Consider the following 26835-nt stretch of genomic DNA (forward strand, 5'->3'; position numbering starts at 1 on the left):
AACTCAAAGCCACATTCCTGTACATGGGTTAAATGCTGAAAGCCAGCGCTCCCCTAGTAGGTGGGTACATGTTCTTTTATTAAAATAAGTCTATCACCAAGTTTTTGCTACTCCATCTGGGTAAAGCATAGGAGACCCTGATTTTTTTTCTGTGTCATTTACTGTGATGCTTGTTGTAGTTGTTCAACAAAGAGTATGGTATAGTAAAGGGTTACTTGGCTTGTCAGGAAAGGGGCATGGACAAACATATGGCACAGCCTTTCATTTTCTCTCCCAAATGTTGTCAAAATGTGTAGGTGGAAAACACATTGTACCTAGAGATAGCCACCTTAGAATATTTTACTTGAACAATACTACCAGATGCATCTGTTTTCTGACAGGGGATGCACTTGGACAACTCAAAATATTAGGATTTTTTTTTTTTTTACTCCGTTATCCCTATATTTACTTATTGTGAGACAGTGTATCCCCTGGGATTCACGTAAAGACTTATTGAACCAGCTGGAATGCATTGCAATCACAGCCACAGCTGTGATTGCAGTGCAAAATAAAAGTAAGTGTGGACCGAAGCAAGTTATTTGACCAAGTCAGATTAAGAAAACGTCACATGGGATTTTATTTTTGGAGTGATCTACAGGATGGTAGTAGGGGGGGTCACTCCCCCCAAGCCCGGGTCTTACAAGCAGCTCATCGCCACTGTTTTCATTTAAATCTGCAGCAAAGGTTTGGGTGTGTCAGTGTTGGATTGTTAGCATCAGAGTAGGAAGCTCTGTGCACTGCAAGTCTGTGTGAAGGCTGAACACAGGCCTGAGAAGGCAACATAACTGATGCACCCACGAGTGACATGGCAGTGCAGACTTCCATGGCAGCAGGGTTTTTCTGTACAGACTGTATTGGATGACCCGGCTGCGATCCAGAGGATAAAGCTGCCTTTAACTGTGTGAGCTTTTGGACAATAAAGACTTTTTAAGTTGTACATTCTCTGGTCACTGCCTGTTAAATCGCACTGTGTGAACACCTTCGCACTACAATATATAGTCATGGCCGAAAGTGTTGTCACCCTTGAAATTGTTAAGGAAAATTAAATATTTCTCCCAGAAAATTAGTGCAATTACACATGTTTTGTTATACACATATTTATTTCCTTAATGTGTACAACATAAAAAAAACAAAAAACAGAAAAAAATTGGACATAATTTCACACAAAACCCCAAAAATGGGCGGGACAAAATTGTTGGCACTCTCAACTTAATAATTGGTTGCACACGCTTTGAAATAATTAACTGCAATCAATAGCTTCCTATAACCATCAAAAAGCTTTTTACACCTCTCAACTGGAATTTTGGACCACTCTTCTTTTGCAAACTCTTCAGGTTTCTGGCCACTTCAGAACTCTCCAGCGCCTTATTTCCTTCCATTTCTGGGTGCTTCTTCAAGTATGTTTGGGGTCATTGTCCTGCTGGAAGACTCATATCCTAGAACGCCAACCCAGCTTTCTGACACTGGGCACTATATTGTGACCCAAAATCCTTTGGCAGTCTTCAGACTTCATGATGCCATGCACACAGTCAAAGCACCCAGTGCTAGAGGCAGCAAAGCAACCCCAAAACATCTTTAAACCTCCACCATATTTGACAGTAGGTACTGTGTTCTTTTGTTTGTAAGCCAGATTCTGTTTTCTTTAAACATTAGAATGATGTGCTTTACCTAAAAGCTATATCTTGGTCTCACCTGTCCACAAGATGTTTTCCTAGAAGGATTTTGACTTACTTACATTTTTGCAAGCTACAGTGTAGCTTTTTATGTCTCTATGTCAGCACTGGGGTATTCCACCATAGTGTTTCATTGCATTCAAATGTCAATTGTTCGCACTGACACTGATCCACCCTGAACCTGCAGGACAGCTTGAATTTCTTTGGAACTTGATTTGGGTTGCTTATCCCCCCACTATCCTGCATTGCAACCTTTTAATCAATTTTTCTCTGCCATTCATGTCCAGGGAGATTAGCTACAGTGCCATGGGTTGTAAACTTCTTGATTATGTTACACACTGTCGTCTAAAGAACATCAAGATCTCTGGAAATGGACTTGTAACTTTGAGATTCTTGATATTGTTCAACAATTTTGATTCTCAAATACTCGGACAGTTCTCCTTTCCTCTTTCTGTTCTCCATACTTAGGGTGGTACACACAGACACACAATCCAAAGATTGAGTCAACTTCTCCTATTTTTATCTGGTTTCAGGTGTGATTTTTATATTGCCCATAACTTTTACTTGCCACAGGTGAGTTTGAACGAGCATCACATGTTTAAAACAAAGTTGTTTACCCACAGTTTTTGGAAATGTGCCAACAATTTTGTCCAGCCCATTTTTGCAGTTTTGTGTGAAATTATCTCCAATTCCTCTTTTTTTTCTATGTTTTTATGTGTTGTTCCAATACACACAAAGGAAAAAAACATGGGTATAACAAAAGATATGCCATTGCAATAATTTTCTGGGAGGAATACTTCATTTTCTGGAAAAATTTCAAGGGTCCCAACACGTTCAGCCATGACTGTATATATGTGTGGGTTACTGTTTATGTCACATATAGTGTGTTTGTGTACTAGTAGCCTCATTTATAAATACTGGAAGTGCAGATGAGAGTTCAGAGGTGTAAAGATGTCAGAAATCACTCAATGAATGAGCAAAATGATTCAAAATCAGGTAATTGGATTGTTTATACCAGAACAAAGGTCATTGTTCTCAGCAGCACATCACCAGGTGTAAACTGAAGAGGTGCTGCTGATAACATTATACTGTATTGGGACAGAATGATCTATTAGAGATCATTCTTTCCCCATCATTCTTTCTCAGCCTGTGTAAAAAGGCCGTTAAACAAACGACTTCAATATAGCCATCACGGTCTTTAACAGTCTGAAATCAGCTCATGTAAATGGAACAAATTTTTTTCTCTGTCATGGTGCAGTTTGAGGCCTCACTTTTAGATTTTGCCCATGATCCCACTTTGCCTAAAACTGGTCCGACCTACACCCCAAATGTGGTCCTTTTTCTAGGTGAACTGTTTGTGTTGGTTACTCCGTGGCTATTGGCACATATTAGTTAAATGACCTTCTTTTCCAGTTTTTAATCAATATGTTTTGTATAGGCTGTAATAATAAGTGGTATGCAAGACATTAAGATCTACTAATTTAAGTTTAAATTGTATTTATGCTAAACACAATAGTATTGATTTGACAATCATTTGTAACTCCCATTTTTTTTATTTGTGTAAGTGTAAATTTAATACAAACTTTTTGAAATGGAAAGAGCACTCTCTGTCATGGTACTTTCAGCTTTAGCACCGCAATTGCAAAGGCTCACAATTTACTGACAAACCTGCACAATTAAACTTTACTGGGCTGTCAAATATAATTGCCTGTGAAAAGATAGTATGGGTATATCCTAACAGATCCAGGTATACATGACAATAGAAAAAAATTCTTTAGTCGTTGAATAGCGCTTAGACAATTCAGTAAAATGAATACTGTAGAGAAATCTCCCCACCCCAAAAATAAAGAAAAATATATACAGTATAAATATTTTTTTAAAATGTTGTATACAAATAAAACATTGTATATAGTAAAAGACATAGTCGTCTACATATTAGGGCATCTGTATCCACTTGTAACTACCTGTAGATCACAGTTAAAATACGATTAAAGTAAAAAGTGAACAAAGGAAAGAAAAGAACTAATGCAAAATAGCTTTTTTATTGATATTGCACAGAGAAAAAAAAATAAATGAATTGTATGTAAACTTCTACAGTACAGACCAAAAGTTTGGACACAGCTTCTCATTTAAAGATTTTTCTGTATTTTCATTACTTTGAAAATTGTACATTCACACTGAAGGCATCAAAACTATGAATTAACACATATGGAAATATATACTTAACCAAAAAGTGTGAAACAACTGAAAATATGTCTTATATTCTAGGTTCTTCAAAGTAGCCACCTTTTGCTTTGATGACTGCTTTGCACACTCTTGGCATTCTCTTAATGAGCTTCAAGAGGTAGTCACCGGAAATGATTTCACTTCACAGGTGTACCCTGTCAGGTTTAATACGTGGGATTTCTTGCCTTATAAATGGGGTTGTGACCATCAGTTGTGTTGTGCAGAAGTCAGGTGGATACACAGCTGATAGTCCTACTGAATAGACTGTTAGAATTTGTATTATGGCAAGAAAAAGCAGCTAAGTAAAGAAAAACGAGTGGCCATCATTACTTTAAGAAATGAAGGTCAGTCAGTCCGAAAAATTGGGAAAACTTTGAAAGTGTCCCCAAGTGCAGTTGCAAAAACCATCAAGGGCTACAAAGAAACTGGCTCACATGAGGACCGCCCCAGGAAAGGAAGACCAAGAGTCACCTCTGCTTTTGAGGATAAGTTTATCCGAGTCACCAGCCTCAGAAATCGCAGGTTAACAGCAGCTCAGATTAGAGACCAGGCCAATGGCACACAGAGTTCTAGCAGCAGACACATCTCTACAACAACTGTTAAGAGGAGACTTTGTGCAGCAGGCCTTCATGGTAAAATAGCTGCTAGGAAACCACTGCTAAGGACAGTCAACAAGCAGAAGAGACTTGTTTGGGCTAAAGAACACAAGGAATGGACATTAGACCAGTGAAAATCTGTGCTTTGGTCTGATGAGTCCAAATTTTAGATCTTTGGTTCCAACCACCGTGTCTTTGTGCGACGCAGAAAAGGTGAACGGATGGACTCTACATGCCTGGTTAACAGCGTGAAGCATGGAGGAGGAGGTGTGATGGTGGGGGGTGCTTTGCTGGTGACACTGTTGGGGATTTATTCAAAATTGAAGGCATACTGAACCAGCATGGCTACCACAGCATCTTGCAGCGGCATGCTATTCCATCTTGTTTGCGTTTAGTTGGACCATCATTTATTTTTCAACAGGACAATGACCCCAAACACACCTCCAGGCTGTGTAAGGGCTATTTGACCAAGAAGGAGAGTGATGGGGGGCTATTCCAGATGACGTGGCCTCCACAGTCACCAGACCTGAATCCAATCGAGATGGTTTGGGGTGAGCTGGACCGTTGAGTGAAGGCAAAAGGGCCAACAAGTGCTAAGCATCTCTGGGAACTCCTTCAAGATTGTTGGAATACCATTTCCGGTGACTACCTCTTGAAGCTGATCAAGAGAATGCCAAGAGTGTGCAAAGCAGTCATCAAAGCAAAAGGTGGCTACTTTGAAGAACCTAGAATATAAGACATATTTTCAGTTGTTTCACACTTTTTTGTTAAGTATATAATTCCACATGTGTTAATTCATAGTTTTGATGCCTTCAGTGTGAATGTAGTTTTCAAAGCTATGAAAATACAGAAAAATCTTTAAATGAGAAGGTGTGTCCAAACTTTTGGTCTGTACTGTATATCTCACCAAATTAAACCAAAGATATCTACAACTTCTCACACAAAAAAAACAATACTGGCTTCAAAATGTTACACACAAATAATGTTTGTAAACAAATAACTCCCTGACTTCTTAACCTCTACCCTCCCTGCGACATATATAAATGCATTGTACAGGCAAAAGGTCTTCAATGCTAACCTCCATACAAAAATCAGATCATGTTGTCAAAAATGTAGGTTTCTCGAACTTGTAAAAATCACATTCCAGCTTTCTTTCCTTTTAAATCTATCTTTTCTAGTAGATTTCCTTAGAGTTTTCAGGAATCTAAAGGTGTTTTTGTCATATACAGAATACTGGTAACTTTCTCCCCACTTTCATTTGGCAAAAAGCAATGCTTGATGTGAACAGTGGCCACTCAATGAAGTGTTTCCCCTTGATGTTAGGCCTGTGCAATCACATGGCGTAATCTTATGATTAGATTATCAACTTAGCACATCTAACTGAGGTCTACAAAAATATAATACATTTTCATGAGCCATAAGTGCTTTTTGCTTTATTGTGACTTCTCTGTTTGTAATTTTCCCATAACCGCTTCATGACCTGGAGATTTTTATGCTTTCAGTTTCTCCTCCTCTTATTTCAAGAGCCATAACTGTTTTATTTATTTTTTTATAACATAGCCATAGGAGGGCCTGTTTTATGCCGGACTAGTTGTAGTTTTGAATGACAGCATTCAATTTATCATGTAATGTACTGTAAAATGGTAATAACAAGTCCAAGTGTAGTGAAGTGGTGAAAACAAAATTGCAATTCTGCCATTGTCTTGTTGGGTTTTGTTTTTATGCATTCATCGTGCTGTAAAAATGATCTGGCAATATAATTCTACAGGTCAGTAAAATTACGGCAATACAAAACTTGTTTTCATGTCTTAGTGGTTCAAAAAATTCAGAACTTTGTAACTTTGGAATAAACATAAATTATAATCTAAACTTTACAGACTAATATCTTCACAACTGAGATGAGAAATTAAAAAATAAAATCTCTGCGGCCACTATTCCATGATATAGCCAGGTTAGTTTGTTCAGACTAGTGAAAGGTCCTGTTTAATGTACAGTTTAAATATTTTTCATATTTTGATAGATTGGACTATTGCAAAGCTTGCTATAGTCACTGTTGATTAAGGTAGACACCGACTGTGTAAGAAGTTAGTTAAAAGAGGGTTGTAGTTTCAGACATAGGGAATAAGATTTCAAGTGTTTCAGCATTTCTTTATTAAAGAAGTTATGACTTAAAGTGCACTGTTTGTGGTAAAAATGCAGCAAATGCATCTCTTGCAGTCCTTTTCTATGAGCATACATTGGGATCTATGAGAAGTCAAGCATTAGCAGACCTCTGTTGTATATTGTACTCCTCTTCAGTAATAGTTACATAGATACCATTCACTTTCTTATATCAGTTTTCAGATTATGATAATATTAGTTAATCATCTTATATTTGTTTCCTGTTGTTCTTGTTATTACATACTGTATTTTCCTTTTAGAATACATTTTCATTTGTTTTTCTTACTGCGTCAGTTTATACCGTCATGAATATTCTGTCACTGGGACCAGTGCTATATTTTGTTGGGACAGTTCCTCCAATCACACCATTTAAACTCCCCCTCTCAATTGTATGATTTGACATATTGCTACTTTTCTCTCTGAGCTTCCTTTTCATTTTTGCTCATAACCTTCCGTACTACTCTGCTATAGAGATTTCAATTTCTATAACCACTTATTTTCCAATTATCTATATTTACTGTAAGCTATATCAATTCCCTTATTTTATCCTACTCCTCAAATGTTTTGTGCTTTCGTTTTAGATTAATTGGTGGACCCGAATATTTCACAGCTTTACTAAGTATGCAGAGGGATAGTCCTAGACCAAATGGACATGTTTACTTCTCAGATTTAAGACTTGCATGTAATGGATTTCAGATAAAAATGATACCAGGTATGTATATCTGCATTCTGTCTTTTAGTAAAAACTTCTTTATCCTGGAATCACAATGATCTTTAATAGCTATTGGCTTTTCTATGGAAAATGATTCACTAAAAAATAGTCAATTGAAAGTTACATTTTAATATAAATTGACATTTTCAGCATTTTTATAATATTTTTCACTTCAGTCTTGTGATTTACATAGTCATACAATATAAGTATTCTGTTAAAATACCACTACAGTGGCATTTAGAGTTATAATGGCCATATGTAATAATATATTTTCCTGGGCTGTTGTAACTTGAAACAATAATCAAGTCACAATGCAACAGGTAGTGCTGATCAGTCAGTGTATGCTTTTCACCTGCAGAATGCCGGTTAATCAGTTTATCACATTGAGTGCTAATGGTTACTATTGTCTGATCTGTTGTCTGATCTATTGTCGGATACTATTGTCTGATCTGATTTAGTGAACTGCATACAGTATTTATATAGTGATGCCTCTCTATAGTACATTACAGTGTTACATGTATTGTACTCAGTAGGTACCGGCAATGGACTGCTCAAGTACTCCACTGATCACTCCAGTAGTTCAAGATGTAGATTCCTACAATGCTACTACTCACGGATCAGGTCCCAACCCCTCTCCTTTGTGACCTCCTTTTCCTGCTCTCCACATTAGGCACATGAAGGGAAGAAGGCGGTAGCATCACAAAGGCATCAGCATCATCATTAGCTGTTTACAGCCAGCCCAGCTAAAGAAGGCGGAGGCAAGCAGCTTCCAAAGTCTAAACAGCAGCAAGTTTACTGCACTTTATAAAAATGCAGACTACATGCCCTGCACACATTCTGGCTGGTACAGTCAGGTCATGGGCTTCCCCCCTCTCACTCCATGTCTCCTTATTACTTTTCTTTGTTTATAAAAGCTGACTCTACAAAGCAGAAGGGTTAACCGTTTGATCTCCTAGAAATTGTGTGTTTTTGTAGGCAGTGAATGAAAGGGTTAAATCTTGTGGTGGGTGGCCTGACCACCATGTAGTAAGGAGGCAGTAATGGAGCTGAGCTCCCACATTACATCCTTCTTTATCTTGTTCATCCAACGCAGATATCCCTGGCGTTGTGCTTTACTGTCTTGTTACAACACTCTCCACATGCTGATCAGTGATTTTGAGGACATCCCGCCAGCTATGACGAGACATAAGGTCAGCAGAGATAAAGTCTGAAATGGAGGCCTTTTGAACATGGCTGCATCAGTCTGTACCCCAAGAAAGGGAAAAAGCTGGTTTAGCTATGGTGGCCACACTGCAGTGGTTTGCCCATTCTTCATCTATCCTGTTGTTACTGCTATCTAATAATCCTGAAATCTACTAGTGATGAGCAAACGTGCTCGCCACAGCTCGGTACTCGGCCAAGCATCTCACTGCTCGAGATGCTCAGCGCTCGACGAGTATTTCCGGGTTGCTCGGGCGGGAGCTTGGATCTCCTTCCTGCATGTTTGGCACTCTTTAGAGAGCCAATGAACATGCAGGGGTTGCCTGCCACGCACTGTAATGCCGTAGCCATGTTGGTTGTGGGCATATCAGTGCTTGGCTGGCCGCACAGCATCATCAGGTGTATATAAGACCGGGCCCCGCCATGCTCGTCACAGTCTACCCCAGAAACAGGCAGAGTAGGGAGAGGTGGTGCTGCATCAGGGAGAGATTTGTTTGGTTAGAGTTAGTATAGGTATTCCACAACATATATCTATAATACCCATCGGAAATAACAGTCCTTCTGAGGACTAATCCAGCTGCATCTAGTCAGTGGTGACAGCAGGAGTTAGGCAGGCAGTGTATGTGGCAGACTGCAGTGCATATAGCAGGAGGGTCCATCGAACGTCCTGTTAGTCTAGGTATTCCACAACATATATATATATTGTAAGGTAGCGCTATTGATCATGTTGAGGGGCACTCACTTCACCAGGTCAATTAAAGCACACATGCAACGTTTTCCGGTAATATGAAGTCCAGCCGTTTATTACACATCATAAACTGCTTATAACATAGTCCATCTCAGTGGCTCGCAGGAATGTTACACATGTAATATCCTAGAGCCTTTTCAGTGGCAGCTATGCCCGCTTGGCTTCAGATACAGACTTCAGCAAGGTAACAACATCAATGTCCATATAACGCACCGCTTTTACCTTTGCCGGGTCTTGGCTGCATCTATCAGCTCTGTTTTGCCAAAGCTGTGGTTTAAGGCTCACCAGACGTGGTTTCCAGGCCACGTGCCTTCCAGGGCTAATGGAGTCCCAGACACAGGGATCAGGCCTCTTGCCTTCCAAGGCTAATCGTGTCCCAGATACAGGGATCAGGCCTCTTGCCTCTCCACTGTTTCAAAAGCACCAGGATTTATATATCCTTCTGTGCGCACAGGACCTGTGATGATGTCACAGTCATGTGATCAGTCACCTGAAGGGGAGGTACGTGGTCAGCCAGAACACACCCCCTGGACATTTTAGTAATGCAGAGACCATGTACTTGACATTTGCGCTGCTCAGCCCCTGTAACATTAGTCATCAACATTAGCCCATTCCTTAGGGACCTACCATCCGTCATTGTCTCCAACTTTGTCAAGTCACATTTCCTAGTCGTAACCTTGTCAGACCTTCCCCGCTCCTAGCGGTCAATACAGCAGTGCGACTCACTTGCGCTTGTATCTAAGGTCCGGTCCAACTCCATACTGTCTCGTACTCTATTGGGATGTTTGTATGGGCCTCTCAGACCTGAGTTACTGGAGGTCTCACTACCTCTAAACCCACGCCCACTACCCTCAGGACATCCTGAAAGGTCTCTAACTTCTGCTGTAGCTGTTCTATTATTTAGGGGGCCCTTTCTCTGTCTGGTCTCACAATTTATAGACTGCTGCCATCTTCTGCTGCTCAGGCGACGCTGTCTTTCTATTCGCAGTCTGGCGAGATTCAACTGTTCTACCTCTCGCCGGTAGGTCACTCGGTACTCCATCAGCATTCGTATATATGCAAGATTTTCCCCTTCTCCCATGACAGCACCACTTGAGAGAGGGTATCCGCACACCAAGGACAGGAATCTACTGAATAAAAAGGCGGTACCTCTCTTCCGCGTCAGTTTTGGTTCCTGTCCTTGATGGGAGCCTCTCTAGGTGGTGCCTCACCTACCTGTTCGTGGGATCTGGAGTTGGATCCGGGGATCGATGCGGCCTGGAGGCCATGAAGAAGCAGCAGATGGTCTTCTGTTCCCAGCCCCATCTTGCTGGTACCTGGGTCTGCGTGTGGGGGGGGGCGCCTTCCGGGGTCCTCTCCCGCGTGCGCTGGGTCCTGCGGCCGGGTCTGCGCACGCACGGTGGCCGTGGCTGAGCGCGCCGGCAGGCTGGCCTTCCGGGCTGCGCATGTGTAGGGTCGCGTCGCGCCCAGTGATGTAGCGCGCCGGAAGTCCGGGTCTGCGCTTGAGCGGGTTGTGACTTCCAGGGACATTCCCGTTTGCAAGCGCGTCGGGAGCCGCTGGGTCTGCGCACGTGAGGGAGGGATCCCGCGGCGTAGCGCGCCTGCTGGCATGTAAAAAAAAAAAAAAAATGTATATTTTAGTGGAAGATATATAAAAAAATATATATATATATATATATATATATATATATATATATATATATATATAAATATATATAATAAAAAAAAAAGTTAAATGACAGAAAGAGAGAGCACACTGCTGCCGGAAGGGGAGGGGCCCAAAGGAGGTGGAGCCCCCTTATGCTTTAAAAGGATGGGAAGCAGTCAAGATGGTGGTGTCTGCATCCCCGTCATCATGAGTGAGGAGCCGCCGTCACCTGGGCAGCAGCTGTCACCGCCGCAGGAGGAACAGCAGCAGCCACAGGCGCCTAAGCAGCGTAAACAGCCTAATCAAATTGTGAGACAACCGGAGCAACGGGAGTCTTCCCATCATCAGAGCCATAGCAGTGGGGGTCGTACGAGTGCTGGCAGAACCGGTCAGAAGAAATCTCGTGAATCCACCTCCGCCAGATGGGAGCATTCATGTGAACGGCAACCACCGCCTCTGGTACCCTAGTCTGAATGGCAGTGTGGTGAGTGATCTTCGTGAAAGTTCACCTTAGTAATGTGCTCTTCTCTGTTTTTTCTCTTTTCTCTCCTTTCATTTCTTTCTGGTTGTTAGGAACCAAAAAAGAGTAGTTCCAAGAATAAGAATAAAGAGTGTGCATTATGTAAAGTTAGCCTTCTCAGCTCCTACGCTAAGAACCTCTTCTCTGATTGTATCCAGAAAACTATAGCAGAGGAGTCCCCTAGTTTTTCTATGGATTTAAAAACATTAATCCAGACGGCGGTCAGGGATTCCTTAAAGAACTTGACCTCTCGTAAGAGGAGGAAGCAGAAACGGGTTTCCTCGGACTCAGAGGAATCAGTACAGTCCCGTTACATGAGGGGAATATCCTTTCCCCTCTGACCTCTCTTCATCATCGTCTTCATCAGAGTCTTCGGATGATGATGGAGGGGGTAGGCCATGTTTTTCGATGGACAATACTGAAAGATTGGTCAAGGCTATTAGAGTGACTATGGGTATTGCCGATGCCAAAGCTCCCAGAACAGTTCAGGACTAGTGTTGAGCGAGTATGTTCTGTTAACCCTTTCGCCAAGTATGCTCGGGCCGAGCTCCGAGTATTTACAGCTGCTCGGTGATAAGGTTAAATCGCTCCCGTGTGCATGATTTGCAACTGTTTGACAGCTTTATTACATGTGAGGAATGTCTATTTCTTACACATTCCTCACATGTAATACAGCTGTCAAACAGTTGCAAATCATGCTCACGGGAGCGATTTAACCTTATCACCGAGCAGCTGTAAATACTCGGAGCTCGGCCCGAGCATGCTCGGACAGAACATACTCGCTCAACCCTATTCAGGACGTCATGTTCGGGGGCTTAGATCAGAAGAGGAGACACACATTCCCTGTTAACGAGAGGATCAAGACTTTTATAGACAGGGAGTGGAAAAAAACAGAGAGGAAAGGCCAGCTGCCTTCTTCTTCTAAGCGGAGATATCCTTTTGAAGAGGAAGATGCAGCTAAGTGGGACAAAACCCCTAAAATTGATGTGGCCATCGCGAAGTCTTCTAAAAGATCCACACTGCCCTTTGAGGATTTGGGGACCCTAAAAGGTCCGCTTGATAAAAAGGCGGAGTCTTTTCTAAAACAGTCCTGGGAGTCCTCAGCCGGGGCTCTGAAACCGGCAGTGGCATCCACCTGCACCGCCAGGTCTGTGATGATCTGGCTTCAGCAGTTAGAGGACCAGATCAAAGGGAATGTCTCTAGAGAGAAAATTATGTCGGGTCTTCCTCTTTTGCATGAGGCAGCTGCATTCCTTGCAGATGCATCGACAGATTCAGTTAGGCTGGCTGCCAGGTCAGCAAATCTTTCTAATGCAGCCCGTAGGGCATTATGGCTCAAGAGCTGGCCAGGAGATGTACAGTCGAAATCTAAACTCTGCTCAATCCCGTGCGAAGGGGACTTTCTTTTCGGGAAGGCCTTAGATGACATCCTGGATAAGGCCACGGGCTAGAAACATGGGTTTCCTACTGTATCTGTTCCCCGATATAAGAGCTCCTTTCGAAAGAGGAAATATAATCGGAGCAAGTTTCCCAGAGACCTAAGTAGTTGGAGAGACAGGAAGCCGAATAACAGAGGCTTCATGTTCGGGGGACCATCCTCCGATAATAATAAAGCCCTTAAGTGACGGACCTCCCCAGGTAGGAGGAAGGCTGTCCCACTGACTTCCTGCCTGGTAAAAAATCTCGTCCAGTGCTTGGATTTTAGGGATAATCAGGAGGGGGCTGAAGTTAGAGTTCAAAAACATTCCCAGAGACACCGTCAGGATTTCAGCCCCCAGAGGCCTAAGGGAGCAGATGGCCCTGCAGCAGGAAGTACTCGCTGTAGTTGCAAAGGGGGTTCTAGTAGAAACACCAGTACCCGAGCAAGGGAGAGGATTTTACTCAACTCTCTTCCTAATAAAGAAGCCGGGTGGCTCCTTCAGAGCCATTGTCAACTTGAAGAAGCTGAACGACCATTTGATTTACAGGCCATTCAAGATGGAATCAATAAAATCGGCCATAAAAACGTTGTTTCCAGAATGTTATATGTGCGTCCTCGATTTGAAGGACGCTTACTACCACGTCCCAATCTTTCCTGCACACCAACAGTTTCTGAGGCTAGCTGTACGGTTCGGCAAGCACATAAGGCATTTTCAATTTGCAGCTCTTCCCTTTGGTATCTCCATGGCTCCAAGGGTTTTCACAAAGATTATCCTGGAAGTCACAGCGCATCTAAGGGAGAAAGATATCCTAGTCATCCCTTACCTGGATGATTTTTTAGTGGTGGGCAGATCAAAAAACTCTGGCACTGGCAGAAGTCATGACCAGTCTAAATGGCCTGGGTTGGATGTTAAATTTAGAAAAATCGAGACTAGAACCTAAAAAGGTTCAATCATTCCTGGGTCTCATTTTGGACTCGGAAAACCAGACTTGTCTTCTGCCAGAGGACAAGAAACTGAAGATCAGTTCCCTCATATCACGCGTAATCAGCAATCCATCCATGACCTTGAGAAATGCAATGTCACTATTGGGTACGATGACATCCTGTATCCCAGCAGTTCAGTGGGTCCAGTTCCATTCCAGACGTCTTCAGCAGGAGATCCTGACAGCAGACAAACGGCTCAGAGGTCGCCTGGATGGAAGAATATCCCTTTCAAGTTTAGTAATCAACTCGCTGGACTGGTGGATGAATCCGGTAAATCTATCTCTGGGGGTTCCTTGGTCTTTCCAGGTGTCAGATGCGATTACGACAGACGCAAGCGCAGAAGGCTGGGGAGCTCACCTGAGAGATCATTCAATACAAGGCCTTTGGTCGGACAGCGAGACGGGTCTCTCCTCCAACATGAGGGAGCTGTTGGCAGTCAGAAATGCGCTAGTAGAGTTCAGTTCTCTTCTTCAGGGTCAACACATCCGAATAATGTCGTACAACTGAACGACAGTCACCTATATCAATTGTCAGGGGGGTACAAGATCCCTTCCTCTGATGTTAGTAGCAGATCAGACCCTTCATTTTGCGGAGAGTCATCTATTCACGCTCTCGGCGCTGCATATAAGAGGGGAGGAGAACGTAAAAGCCGATTTTCTAAGTCGAAACATCTTGAAACAAAGAGAATGGGAATTGAATCCAGTGGTATTCCAGCAGATTTTTGTCCGATGGGGACAACCTGAGATAGATCTGTTTGCAAACAAACACAATCGGAAAACCAAATCTTTTGCTCCCTGAATCCAAAGGAGAAGCCGTTTGCAGTGGACGCGCTGCAAATTCCTTGGGACTTTACCCTGGCCTATGCCTTTCCCCCTCTACTGCTGATCCCTACTATCCTAAGGAAGATCCGAGAAGAACAGGCGAGGGTTAAATCGATCGCCCCGTTTTGGCCCAAGAGACCATGGTTCACTTGGATGAAGAGAATGTCCCAAGCGGATACATGGGTTCTTCCGGACAGCCCAGATCTCCTCAGGCAGGGCCCAAAGATCTCGCCTGCATTTGACGGCCTGGATTTATTTTGAAAGGTCACTACTAACGCAGCAGGGGTTTTCTCCAGGTCTAGTTACTACTCTGCTGGCGAGTAGGAAGCCGGTGACGGCTAGGATCTATGGCAGAACCTGGGCTAAATTTCTGTCTACCTCGGGTCAGTCCGCCTAAGGGAGGGTTCCTATTGGGGCCATCCTGGAATTCCTTCAGAAAGGCTTAAGCATGGGGTTAGCCACCAGTACCCTTAAGGTACAAGTATCAGCTGTGCGGGCACTATATAATTGCGACTTGGCAGCAAATAGGTGGATCATCAGATTCATTTAAGCTTGCAGTAGATCTAGACCCATTCCTACTCCAAGGATGCCTCCTTGGGACCTTAATCTGGTTCCAGAAGCGCTAACCAAGCCTCCCTTTGAGCCCTTAGAGGAAGTTTCGGAGAAAATTCTCACCTTAAAAACAGCCATGCTGGTAGCTCTAACGTCAGCTCGTAGGATTAGTGATCTGCACGCGCTGTCTGTTAACCATCCGTTCACTCAGGTGTGTATGGATAGCGTAATCTTAAGACCATACCCTGCCTATCTTCCAAAAGTAGCCTCCAAAGTCCATAGGACACAATTAATTACTCTCCCTTCCTTCTATCCTGACCCTAGAGATTCTGAGGAACAAAAGCTTCACACTTTAGATGTAAAGAAGGTATTAGTCCAGTATTTGGAGGTGACGAAGGCTTGGAGAAAAAGTGATGCCTTATTCATCTCATTTCAGGGGGAAAGGAAAGGTCTTAAGGTTACAAGGGGGACCATATCTAGGTGGGTCAGGGACACCATTGGCTTAGCGTACTCTTCTAGCAATCTGCCAGTTCCAGAGAACCTGAAGGCCCACTCCACCAGAACTGTAGCTGCTTCCTGGGCTGAGAAGGCGGATGTGCCCATCGACATCATATGTAAGGCGGCAACCTGGTAATCCCCCGCTACATTTTACAAACATTACCGTCTTGACCTTTCCTCTTCTACTGATCTGTCCTTTGGGAGGAAGGTGTTACAAGCGGTTATCCCTCCCTCTGGTGTCTGATCTCTCTAAATCTCTCAAGTGGTGCTGTCATGGGAGAAGGGGAAAAGATCCTAGTTACTTACCGGTAACGGGATTTTACATAGCCCATGACAGCACCCTATTAATTCCCTCCCCTTTATCACTTATGGTGTGCACTTCTTAGGGTGTTTTATTAAAAAATGTTTAGGTGGTAGTTATGTACTAACCTATTTTTCGGAGGCCCTCTCTTGCTCTGAAACAAAAACTGATGCGGAAGAGAGGTACCGCCTTTTTATTCAGTAGGTTCCTGTCCTTGGTGGGCGGATATCCTCTCTCAGGTGGTGCTGTCATGGGCTCTGTAAAATCCCATTACCGGTAAGTAACTAGGATCTTTTCTTCCGTGCCTACAGCAGAGAATGACACCATGCCATCTTCATCTGGTATCCAGTCCTGATGATCACGTGGACTGCTTATTTTTATCACACCAGATTTCTTTACCATCATTTGCATGGTTCGGCCATTTCTCCCAATGAGCTTTCTTACCAGAGCATGAGGCACCCGGATGACTTCTTCCCACAGACTTTGAGCTTTTATCATAAGCTCCAGTTGTCTAATGGCTTGTTCCGTCTGCAACCGGACAAACCGCTTCGTGCGAACACATCGCCAGTGCATGTCACTTAGGATAGCCACCGTCTTCACTGTGACTTCGGTTGTGGACAGGACCACGAGTTGTTTAGCTTCTGAGGTCAAGTACACCTTACAGGCTCCCACGGCCTTCTTAAGCTCTTCATGCACTGACTCTCTGGTGCATTCTTCTCTCAAATCTTTGGGTACATCTATGAGGCACTTGTACCAAGACGTTTCTGTCTCACCAGTAGTTTCCAAACGATCATCTGGCTCAGGTTTCAGGGACAACTGACTTTCAGCTTCTTCACCCTGTATGCTTCCCCTTAGCTGACTTACAACTATGAACTCAAGAATTCTCCTCAGGTCCACCTTCTCATGGTATAAAGGATTAAGCGCAACTTGTTTGCCCTTTCCCTTCTCCAAGGCGGCCTCGTTCACTGATTAGTACTTTGCCAGGCGACCTTTGAGCTCGAAAACTTTTTCCTCTAGCTCAGCTACTCGCCCCTCATCAACCCATCTCTGAAGCTCTACCTGCTTCAACAGCTCCTTTATCAGCAGAATTCTCTCAGACCTCTCTGTCTCCAATGCGCCCTCTCGGCTCTCGACAGCCAGTCTCTCAAGCTTCTCTTGCTTCAAATGGGCTTGTAGCGTCTCCTTGAGCTTCCTGATCTCGGCTTTTACATCCACCAAATCACCCAAGCTCGCATTATTCGAGGTGGTATTTGCTTCATACCTCCCTTCTCCAGTGGCAAACTCCTGACCCTGGTCTGTGGTTTCTCCGATAGACTCCTCCATCTTTTTCCGCTCAGCTTCCATCCTGCCGATTCTATCCTTAAGGCACGTCTCTGCCCTCTGGAGATCATCACAGAACGTCTTCAGCTCCTTCACCTGAGCTTCCAGTCCTAGGATCTTCCTGCTTAGATAATCATTCTCATCACGGGTTCCCTGCACAGTGGTCTCAATCACTTGGTGCGTGTGCTCTGCATCAGCCTCATCATCCTCTAGTTTTTTTTAACCTTGAAGAGATCCTCACAATCTCTCTTGGTTTGTTGCAGTTCCCTCACGTGTTCATCATACTCCTTCTTGGATTCAAACAGCTCCCCGTTGAACTGTTTGCGTAGTTGTTCTAAGTCTTAATCATGTCCAGAAACTTCGTCCTTCAGCGCCCCTTTTAAGGCAGACAGCTCCCGGTCTTGCTGGTACAGAGAGTCCTCCAGCCGCTCCTTCTCCTGCATTAGAGACTTTACTTGGTCTTGAAATCTCTGCATTTCCTTTGCATCCACCGAGCCTTTCTTCACTTGGTTCAGCTCTGACTGTACCAGGGAGAAACGATCTTTCATCTCATACAGCTCATCTTCAAACTCCACTTTGTCAAGCTTCAACTGAAAAACCTCCTCTTTGGTTTTGCAGAGCTCCTCTTTATTTTTCTGGAACATTTCCTTCCATTTGTTGATTTCCTCGCTGCTTTCCTCCAGTTCTCGCTGTAAGTTCCTCACAACCTGTTTTATTTTCTGCAGCTCAGATTCCAGGCTCAGCTGGTCTTGGGACACATTCTCCATGTTTTTCCTTAGTTGCTGCACGTCACTCTGATACTGCTGCCTGATAGGCTCCAGCTCTTAGTCATGATTGGCCACCTCCTCTTTCAACGCCCCTTTCAGGGCTGTCGGTTCCTGATCCTTTTGTCTCGGTAGATCATCCTGCTTGTAACGAATCTGCAGAACTGCATCCAACTCTTTCACCTGATCTCCTCCGCTTCTAAAGGAGGATCCACACTCGGAATAAAGGCACACAGCAGTGCATTTTCTTTATTTACCCTTTCAGCAAAGGCTACATGAGCAACCTTTTTGTGGTCCTTGCACCTTCGACGACGAGAGAGGGACTTTCTCACCTCGTTTAACTCCTCCTGACTGAACTCTCTTTCTACTTTCCTAATGTCACTCCCCATGGTGTTATGGACCAACAAGTCACCTCCCACTTTGATGTTAACCCCTTCTTCTGGAGCTAACCAGTTATCAACGGTCGAATTGTCATTTTTAAGCGGTACCAACCCACGACCAGTAACCAATTTTGCTATTCTACATTCCACCCTCTTTTGAGACTCCGCCCCCTTTTGGACAACCACATCTGTAGGGTTTTTTTTTTTTAAAAGACCCACGCGATAGTCTTAGGACCCAGTTCACAACATCTCTTACCACCTCCCTGGGCACTCTGGGATAGTGCCAGCGCCACAGGAGAACTCAAGGAATGGTCCGCTGCCGCCATTCTGTAACGTGCCAATAGCTCCCGCCGTTCCTGTACCACGTCCTGCTGCTGCTGCAACAGGCACTTTAATCGCTCAATAGCTTCAGCTTCATTTTCTGCTCCCTTCAGAGCCATCCTTATCAGCTCCTGCATTCCTTCAGGACACTCCATTTTGCTGCAGAACGTTTGCAGCTGGTCATCCCACCACGTCTTCATTCCGTCTGGGGATACTGCTCCATTCATAGCCATCGCGTTATGCTGTTCACACAACTCTCCCCAGAAAAATTGGCCCCACCGAGCCACAGCAAACCGGGTTTGAGTGCGACGACAATTTTCGTAACCCCGAGTTACAGCCAGATGCTTTAATCTTTGTGGCCCCGCCGAGCCACAGCAAACCAGGTTTGAGTGCGACGACAATTTTCATAACCCCGCCGAGTTACAGCCAGATGCTTTAATCTTCGTGCCCCCACCGAGCCACAGCCAGATACTTGCATCCACGTTCGTCGTCCTGTGCCGTTACCCCCTGCAACCAGGCTGCAGTTGCCCGCATTTTCTAACCAATTGTAAGGTAGCGCTATTGATTATGTTGAGGGGCACTCACTTCACCAGGTCAATTAAAGCACACGTGCAACATTTTCCGGTAATATGAGGTCCAGCAGTTTATTACACATCATAAACTGCTTATAACATAGTCCATCTCAGTGGCTCGCAGGAATGTTACACATGTAATATCCTAGAGCCTTTTCAGTGGCAGCTATGCCCGCTTGGCTTCAGATACAGACTTCAGCAAGGTAACAACATCAATGTCCATATAATGCACCGCTTTTACCTTTGTCGGGTCTTGGCTGCATCTATCAGCTCTGTTCTGCCAAAGCTGTGGTTTAAGGCTCACCAGACGTGGTCTCCAGGCCATGTGCCTTCCAGGGCTAATGGAGTCCCAGACACAGGGATTAGGCCTCTTACCTTCCAAGGCTAATGGTGTCCCAGACACAGGGATCAGGCCTCTTGCCTCTCCACTGTTTCAAAAGCACCAGGATTTATATATCCTTCTGTGCGCACAGGACCTGTGATGATGTCACAGTCATGTGATCAGTCACCTGAAGGGGAGGTACGTGGTCAGCCAGAACACACCCCCTGGACATTTTAGTAATGCAGCAAGTCGCTGCATTACAATATATATGCTACCGTTCAAAAGTTTGGGGTCATTTAGAAATGTCATTATTTTTGAAAGAAAAGCACATTTTTTTTCAATGAAGCTAACAATAAATGAATCAAAAATGCACTCTATACATTGTTAATGTGGTAAATCACTATTCTTGCTGCAAATGTCTTGTTTTTATTGCAATATCTACATAGGTGTATAGAGGCCCATTTCCAACAACCACCACTCCAGTGTTTTAATGGTACATTGTGTTTGCTAACTGTGTAAGAAGGCTAATGGATGTTTAGAAAACCCTTGCACAAGTATGTTAGCGCAGCTGAAAACAGTTTGGCTGATTTGAGGAGCTATAAAATTGACCTTCCTTTGAGCTAGTTGAGAATCTGGAGCATTACATTTGTTTGTTCTATGAATCTCTCAAAATGGCCAGAAAAAGAGAAATTTCATGTGAAACTCGACAGTCTATTCTTGTCCTTAGAAATGAAGGCTATTCCATGCGAGAAATTGACAAGAAACTGAAGATTTCTTACAACAGTGTGTACTACTCCCTTCAGAGAAGAGCACAAACAGGCTCTAACCAGAGTAGAAAGAGAACTGGGAGGCCCCGCTGCTCAACTGAGCAACATGACAAGTACATTAGAGTCTCTAGTTTGAGAAATCGATGCCTCACAGCCCCTCAACTGGCAGCTTCATTAAATAATACACCCAAAACGCCATTGTCAACATCTACAGTGAAGAGGCGACTCTGGGATGCTGGCCTTCAGGGCAAAGTGGCAAAGAAAAAGCCATATCTGAGACTGGCTAATAAAAGGAAAAGATTAAATGGGCAAAAGAACACAGACATTGGACAGAGGAAGATTGGAAAAAAGTTTTATTGCCAGTCGAATTAAAGTTTGAGGTGTTTACATCACACAGAAGAACATTTGTGAGACGCAGAACAACTGAAAAGATGCTGGAAGAGTGCCTGATGCCATCTGTCAAGCATGGTGGAGGTAATGTGGTGGTCTGGGGTTGCTTTGGTACTGGTAAAGTGGGAGGTTTGTACAAGGTAAATGGGATTTTGAATAGGGAAGGCTATCACTCCATTTTGCAACGCCATGCCATACCCTGTGGACAACGCTTGATTGGAACCAATTTCATCCTACAACAGGACAACGACCCAAAGCACACCTCCAAATTATGCATGAACTATTTACGGAAGAAGCAGGCAGCTGGTATTCTATCTGTAATGGAGTGGCCAGCGCAGTCACCAGATCTCAACCCCACTGAGCTGTTGTGGGAGCAGCTTGACCGTATGGTACGCAAAAAGTGCCCATCAAGCCAATCCAACTTGTGGGGGGGGGGGCTTCAGGAAGCATGGGGTGAAAATTCTCAAGATTACCTCAGCTAATTAACAGCTAGAATGCCAAAGGTCTGCAATGCTGTAATTGCTGCAAAGGGAACATTCTTTGACGAAAGCAAAGTTTGAAGGAGAAAATTATTCTTTCTAATAAAAATCATTATTTCTAACCTTGCCAATTGCTGGACTATACTGTATTTTCTAATGATTTTGCAACTCATTTGATAAATAAAAGTATGAGTTTTCATGGAAAACACAAAATTGTCTGGGTGACCCCAAACCTTTGAACGGTAGTGTATATCAGAGCTAGGCAGGCAGTGTATGTGGCTGACTGCAGTGCATACTGCACAAGAGGCTCCATTCCAGTTCTTTCTGCTGCTGCTGCTGCTGTTACAGATATTTCTAGAAATAGCCCCACGTATCAGGGGCTTGGAATAATTTTTTTTTTATCTTAATCCTGATTATTTGCTTAAAAAGCAATCCAGAGAACACCGTTTTTCTGCGCCATTTGCTTGTTGGCACTGAAGAATACAGTCAGGTCCTTTACATATTACAGCGCTAAAAATCCAGAAATTTGTAGTGAACGTGGAAAATATTGGCCTCCATTTAAATTTTGTTGCAGTGTGTTAGTGAAGTTGACACCAGGTCACTGTGAAAAATAGTAACCTACAGGCCAGCTATTTAAAACTGTGGTTTACTGTCACACGTATCACATATAAGTTCGCTCCAAATTCAGCCATTTCTGGCCTCCATTTAAATTTTGTTGCAGTGTGTCAGTGAAGTTATTGACACCAGGTCGCTGTGAAAAATAGTAACCTACAGGCGAGCTATTTAAAACTGTCTTTTTCCGTCACACGTATCACATATCACTGCGGTTCAAATCCAGCCATTTGTAGTGAATGTGGAAAATATTGTCCTCCATTTAAAATAGGCATGGCACGTGGCAAGGGAAGGGGAAATGGACGTGATAGTGATGGTGCATGCAGAGGCCGAGGCCGTGGGCAAGCTGAAATTGTGCCACAACAAACACCCACATCTTCTCGCTAGACCTTCCTGTCCCAATTAATAGGGGACCGCAGAACATCACTGAACACAGAGCAGTGTCAAAAGGTTATTGGTTGGATAGCAGATAATGCTTCCAGTCTCTTAGCCGCCACCACCACCACCACCCTGTCTTCCACACGGTCAAGTCTCAGTAGCCGTGAGTCTGGACTGCATATTCCTCTCCCTGATTTTCCTTCCTCCCACCATGCTGAGTGCCCGGAGGCAACTGATCCCACACATGGACACTCCGAAGAGCTGTTCACTTTTCCATTTATAGATTCGGGCCTCTCGCCCGGTCCACTTCAAGCGGGGGAAGAGGAGATCGCATGTAGCCATGCCCAAATATTTGAGCAACCACGGTCACACAAAGGCGACGGTGGGAAACTGTCGCAAGAGGTGGATGATGATGAGACACAATTGCCAATAAGTCAGGAGGAGGACCAGGGTGTGGAAGTGGAAGACGAGGTGGTGGATGATATAGTAACTGACCCAACCTGGCAGGGGGACACACAGAGCAAGGACAGCAGCACACAGGAGGAGGGAGGCGTAGCACCAGAACAGGCAGGAAGAAGCGGTGTGGTGGCCGCAGACACAAGGCGGGAAAGTGTTCCTCGTAACGCCAACACGACGGAAGTTGCCAGTACAACTGTTAGGTCATCCCGAGTCTTGTTGTTTTTTAAAGACTCTGCCGATAACCCCAAAAAGGCCATTTGCACTAACTGCCAGGTCAACATCAGCAGGGGTAGCAAAACTAGCAGCCTGACCACCACCAGCATGATCAAGCACATGGCAGAAAAGCACCCGACTAAGTGGGCCGAACCCCAGGGTCTAGCAACAGTGTCTGCGGGTGACACCACTGCTTGTTCCGCTTTTGTGCGTGCAGGCCAATCCCCTGTCCATGACGCATACCAAGATACCTCCCGCTCTGCACCTGTCGTTGAAAACACTCAACTAGCACCATCAGCAAGCACGTTGTTGTCCCTACCACAGTCCTTGGAATGCAAGTGCAAATACGCAACTAACGCCCCACAGGCCGTACTACTAAATTCACACATTTCGCGAATGCTTGTGCTCGAAATGTTGCCTTTTAGGCTCATGGAGATGGAAGCTTTCAGCAACCTGATGGCAGCGGCCGTCTCTCGGTACTCGGTCCCCAGCTGCCACTATTTTTACCGGAGTGCCGTCCTGGCATTACACAAGCACGTGTCCCACAACATTAGCCGTGCCCTCAACAATGCAGTTACTGGGAAAGCCCATGTAACCACAGACACGTGGACAAGTGCTTGTGGGCACGGACGGTGCATCTCGCTGACGGCACACTGGGTTAACATAGTGGAAGCCGGGACCCAGTCAGACCTTGGGACGGAATACGTCCTTCCGACGCCGAGGATTGCGGGCCCTGGGTCAGTCAGGGTTGCCCCCACATTCTGCAGCTCCTGCACCTCCTCCTCCTCCCCCTCTTCAGCCTCCATCGCCGAAATAACCACATCAGTCACAAGCTGGTGTCACTGCAGCACTGCCTCAGCCAAGCGGCAACAGGCTGTGCTGAAGCTAATATGCTTAGGTGACAATCCGCACAATGCTGAAGAGTTGTGGACAGCTCTGAAAGAGCAAGCAGATCTGTGGCTGACACCGCTGAACCTACAGCCAGGCATGGTTGTGTGTGTCAATGGCCGGAACCTGGTGGCGGCTCTGAGGCGAGGCGAGCTCACACACATACCATGCCTGGCCTATGTGCTTAACCTCATGGTTTAGCGGTTTCTCAAAACCTGTCAGATCTGATTGTCAAAGTACGCCGCCTGTGTGGCCATTTTAGAAAATCACCTACAGCTTCCGCCACCCTTTCCATGCTTCATCAGCGTTTGCAGCTTCCAGCTCATCAACTTATCTGCAATGTCCCCACGCATTGGAACTCTACATTGCAGATGTTGGGAAGGATTTGTGAGCAGAAGAGGGAGTTGTTGACTATCAGCATCAGCAAGGCCGTCGGTATTCAGGTCAGACTCCACACACAAAACATCATGAGTGGACATGGATGTCAGACATATGTACCATCCTCCAAAACTTTGAGGACTCCACCAAGATGATGAGCGGCGATGACTCCATAATTAGCGTCACCATCCCACTTCTCTGTCTTCTGAAACGCTCTCTGCTCTCAATTAAAGAGGATGCACTGCAGGCGGAGCACGATGAGATGGAGCAAGGAACCATACAGGATGATTACACACAGCCCAGCCTCATCTCATCCCAACGTGGATTGGGTGACAATGAGGAGGAGGAAGAACATGAGCTAGTTTCCTGCGCTATAGACGATACTACCTGCACAATTGTCATACCGTGTGTTTAGCGTGGATGAAGGACAGGGAGGAGGAGGATGAGGAAGAGAGCATGGTCACTCGTCCTCTTGGTGAGGACACGGAAGTCTTGTCTCTTTGCAGTCTGGCACTCATGGCTGAGTTTGTTACGCTGCCTTTCCCGTGACCCTCGCATTGTCCAAATTTTGGGTGACAGTCATTACTGGTTGGTGACGCTTCTAGACTCATGCTACAGGGAGAACTTTATGTCTCTTTTTATCCTTTGCAGGACAGGCCTAATAAAATGGGACAAGAAGGCCCTTGTTGCGGAATTATTGAAAAAATTCTCATCTAAAAACGCTGGCGGCAGAGGTCACAGTTTGTTGGACAACCAAGGAGTACAGGCGAGAGAGCCACAAATGCAATCCAGCCGAGGCAGGGGAACACTGTCAAAGTTCTGGGACTGTTTTCTCAGACCCTCCCATCGCACAGGCCCTGAAATGGGGGGGGGGGGGGGGTACTTTCCCAAGGAGTGCAAAGTTTCAGAAGGTGGTGAGGGAGTGCCTTGCCGACCGTACAAACGTCCTCTGTGATTCTTCTGTGCCTTATAATTATTGGTTATCCAAGCTGGACATGTGGCATGACCTGGCTCTCTATGCTTTGGAGGTCCTGGCCTGCCCTGCCGCTACTGTTTTGTCAGAGCGGGTTTTTAGTGCTGCTGGTGGACTTATAACCGATTGGCGCATCCGCCTGTCAACTGAAAATGCTGACAGGCTGACTCTTATAAAAATGAACAAGGGCTGGATTGGGCCAGACTTCTCAACACCACCGAATGATAGCAGCGTAACATAAACTCAAATACAGTGTCTTTTTTGGGGGAGTCTAACTTTATTCCCATGTGTCCCGGCTGATTGCAGACGTGACATCGAGGGGGTCCTCCCTGGGGCTTGGAAGGGGGAACAATGGGGCCCATAGGTTTTCGGGCGGGGGTAGTCTCAGGGGAAACTGCAGGGTTACCCGCAACAGGTTTGTTCTTACCCCCCCTCCAGCCGGTGCTGACGGGTGTCCGCGACTTACTCATCCGCTAGCTCCACAGCAGTTCTGGCATCTTGGGGTTTCCGGTCCAGGACATATTGTTGCACTTCCTCCGAGCAAATGTTTAAGAATTGCTCCTTGAGGAACAGATCGAAGGTTGCTTCGTCGGAATTATCTAGCTCTCCCTCTGCCCATCTGTGAAGCTGGACACTCATCTGGAGCAGCGTCTCTAGGTGGCTCTCAGTCGGTTGTTTCCTCAGGCTGCGGAATTTCACTCTGTATACCTCAGGCGTGAGACGGTACCTCAGGATCAGCGCAGCTTTAATGAGGTCATAGTCCTGGTGCTGGGCTGCAGGGAGAGATGAGAAAGCGTCCAGGGCTCTCCCTCTTAGCCTGGTGGACAGGGTGCGTGCCCAGTCTGCCTTGGGTACCTGGTACTGGAGACACACCTGTTCAAACCTTTTCAGGAAAAGGTGCAGGTCTCCGTCCGATTCCAGGACAGGCAGATCCTCTGAGCGCAGCTTACCTTTTGGGGCTGCTGGAGTCTGTGCTGTTTGAGCCTGTGGGTCCTGCCGGCTCCGGAGCTGGGCTAACTGTAGCTGGTACTGCCTCTCCTCCTTTCTTTCCTGGGCATCTCGCTCAGCTTGCCACATGTGGAGCACGGTCTGGCTCTGCTCCTGCTGTCCATCTCTCAGAGCCTGGATCTAGGCCTGCATAAGAGCGTCCAAGGCCGGGTTACTGGCCCCTCCAGCTGGAGCTGTGGATTGCATAACAGAATGTCCAGGATTTTCGTGGGTGTCGGGGGCACTTCCACCCTCCTCTGACACCTCAGTCTGGTCAGCGACTGGCACCACACTGCCACCTTCCATCTGCTCAGCGTCCCCTCTGGTAGCACTCATCTAGGAACCTTTGCTTCTGAGGCAGTATGCCATCCACCAGAGACCGTAGCCAAATAAAAGATAGGACAGAAAACTAAGAGGGGGAAGGGTACAGTATCGTGCACACGCTTTCACTGTATACTATGTCTGATCTACTAACTAGCACCGAGCTCAGTTCACAGATATCCAAATCCCGCCGCTGCCACCAATTGTCACAAA

General features: G+C 45.2%; 1 protein-coding gene across 3 annotated transcripts in view; it reads left to right on the top strand.

Annotated features, from left to right (window-relative positions):
* The window catches only part of PMS1 (PMS1 homolog 1, mismatch repair system component), a 381942-nt gene that overhangs the window by 321355 nt on the left and 33752 nt on the right, over window positions 1-26835 (top strand). For all 3 annotated transcript variants that reach the window (XM_073647847.1, XM_073647845.1, XM_073647846.1), the window contains one exon: window positions 7276-7406. In XM_073647847.1, the coding sequence (XP_073503948.1) occupies window positions 7276-7406 (131 nt within the window). The remainder of the gene's footprint in view (window positions 1-7275; window positions 7407-26835) is intronic.

Source organism: Phyllobates terribilis, unplaced genomic scaffold (assembly GCF_046119375.1).
Source record: "Phyllobates terribilis strain yellow unplaced genomic scaffold, ASM4611937v1 Scaffold_9__5_contigs__length_417890890, whole genome shotgun sequence".
NCBI lineage: Eukaryota > Metazoa > Chordata > Amphibia > Anura > Dendrobatidae > Phyllobates > Phyllobates terribilis.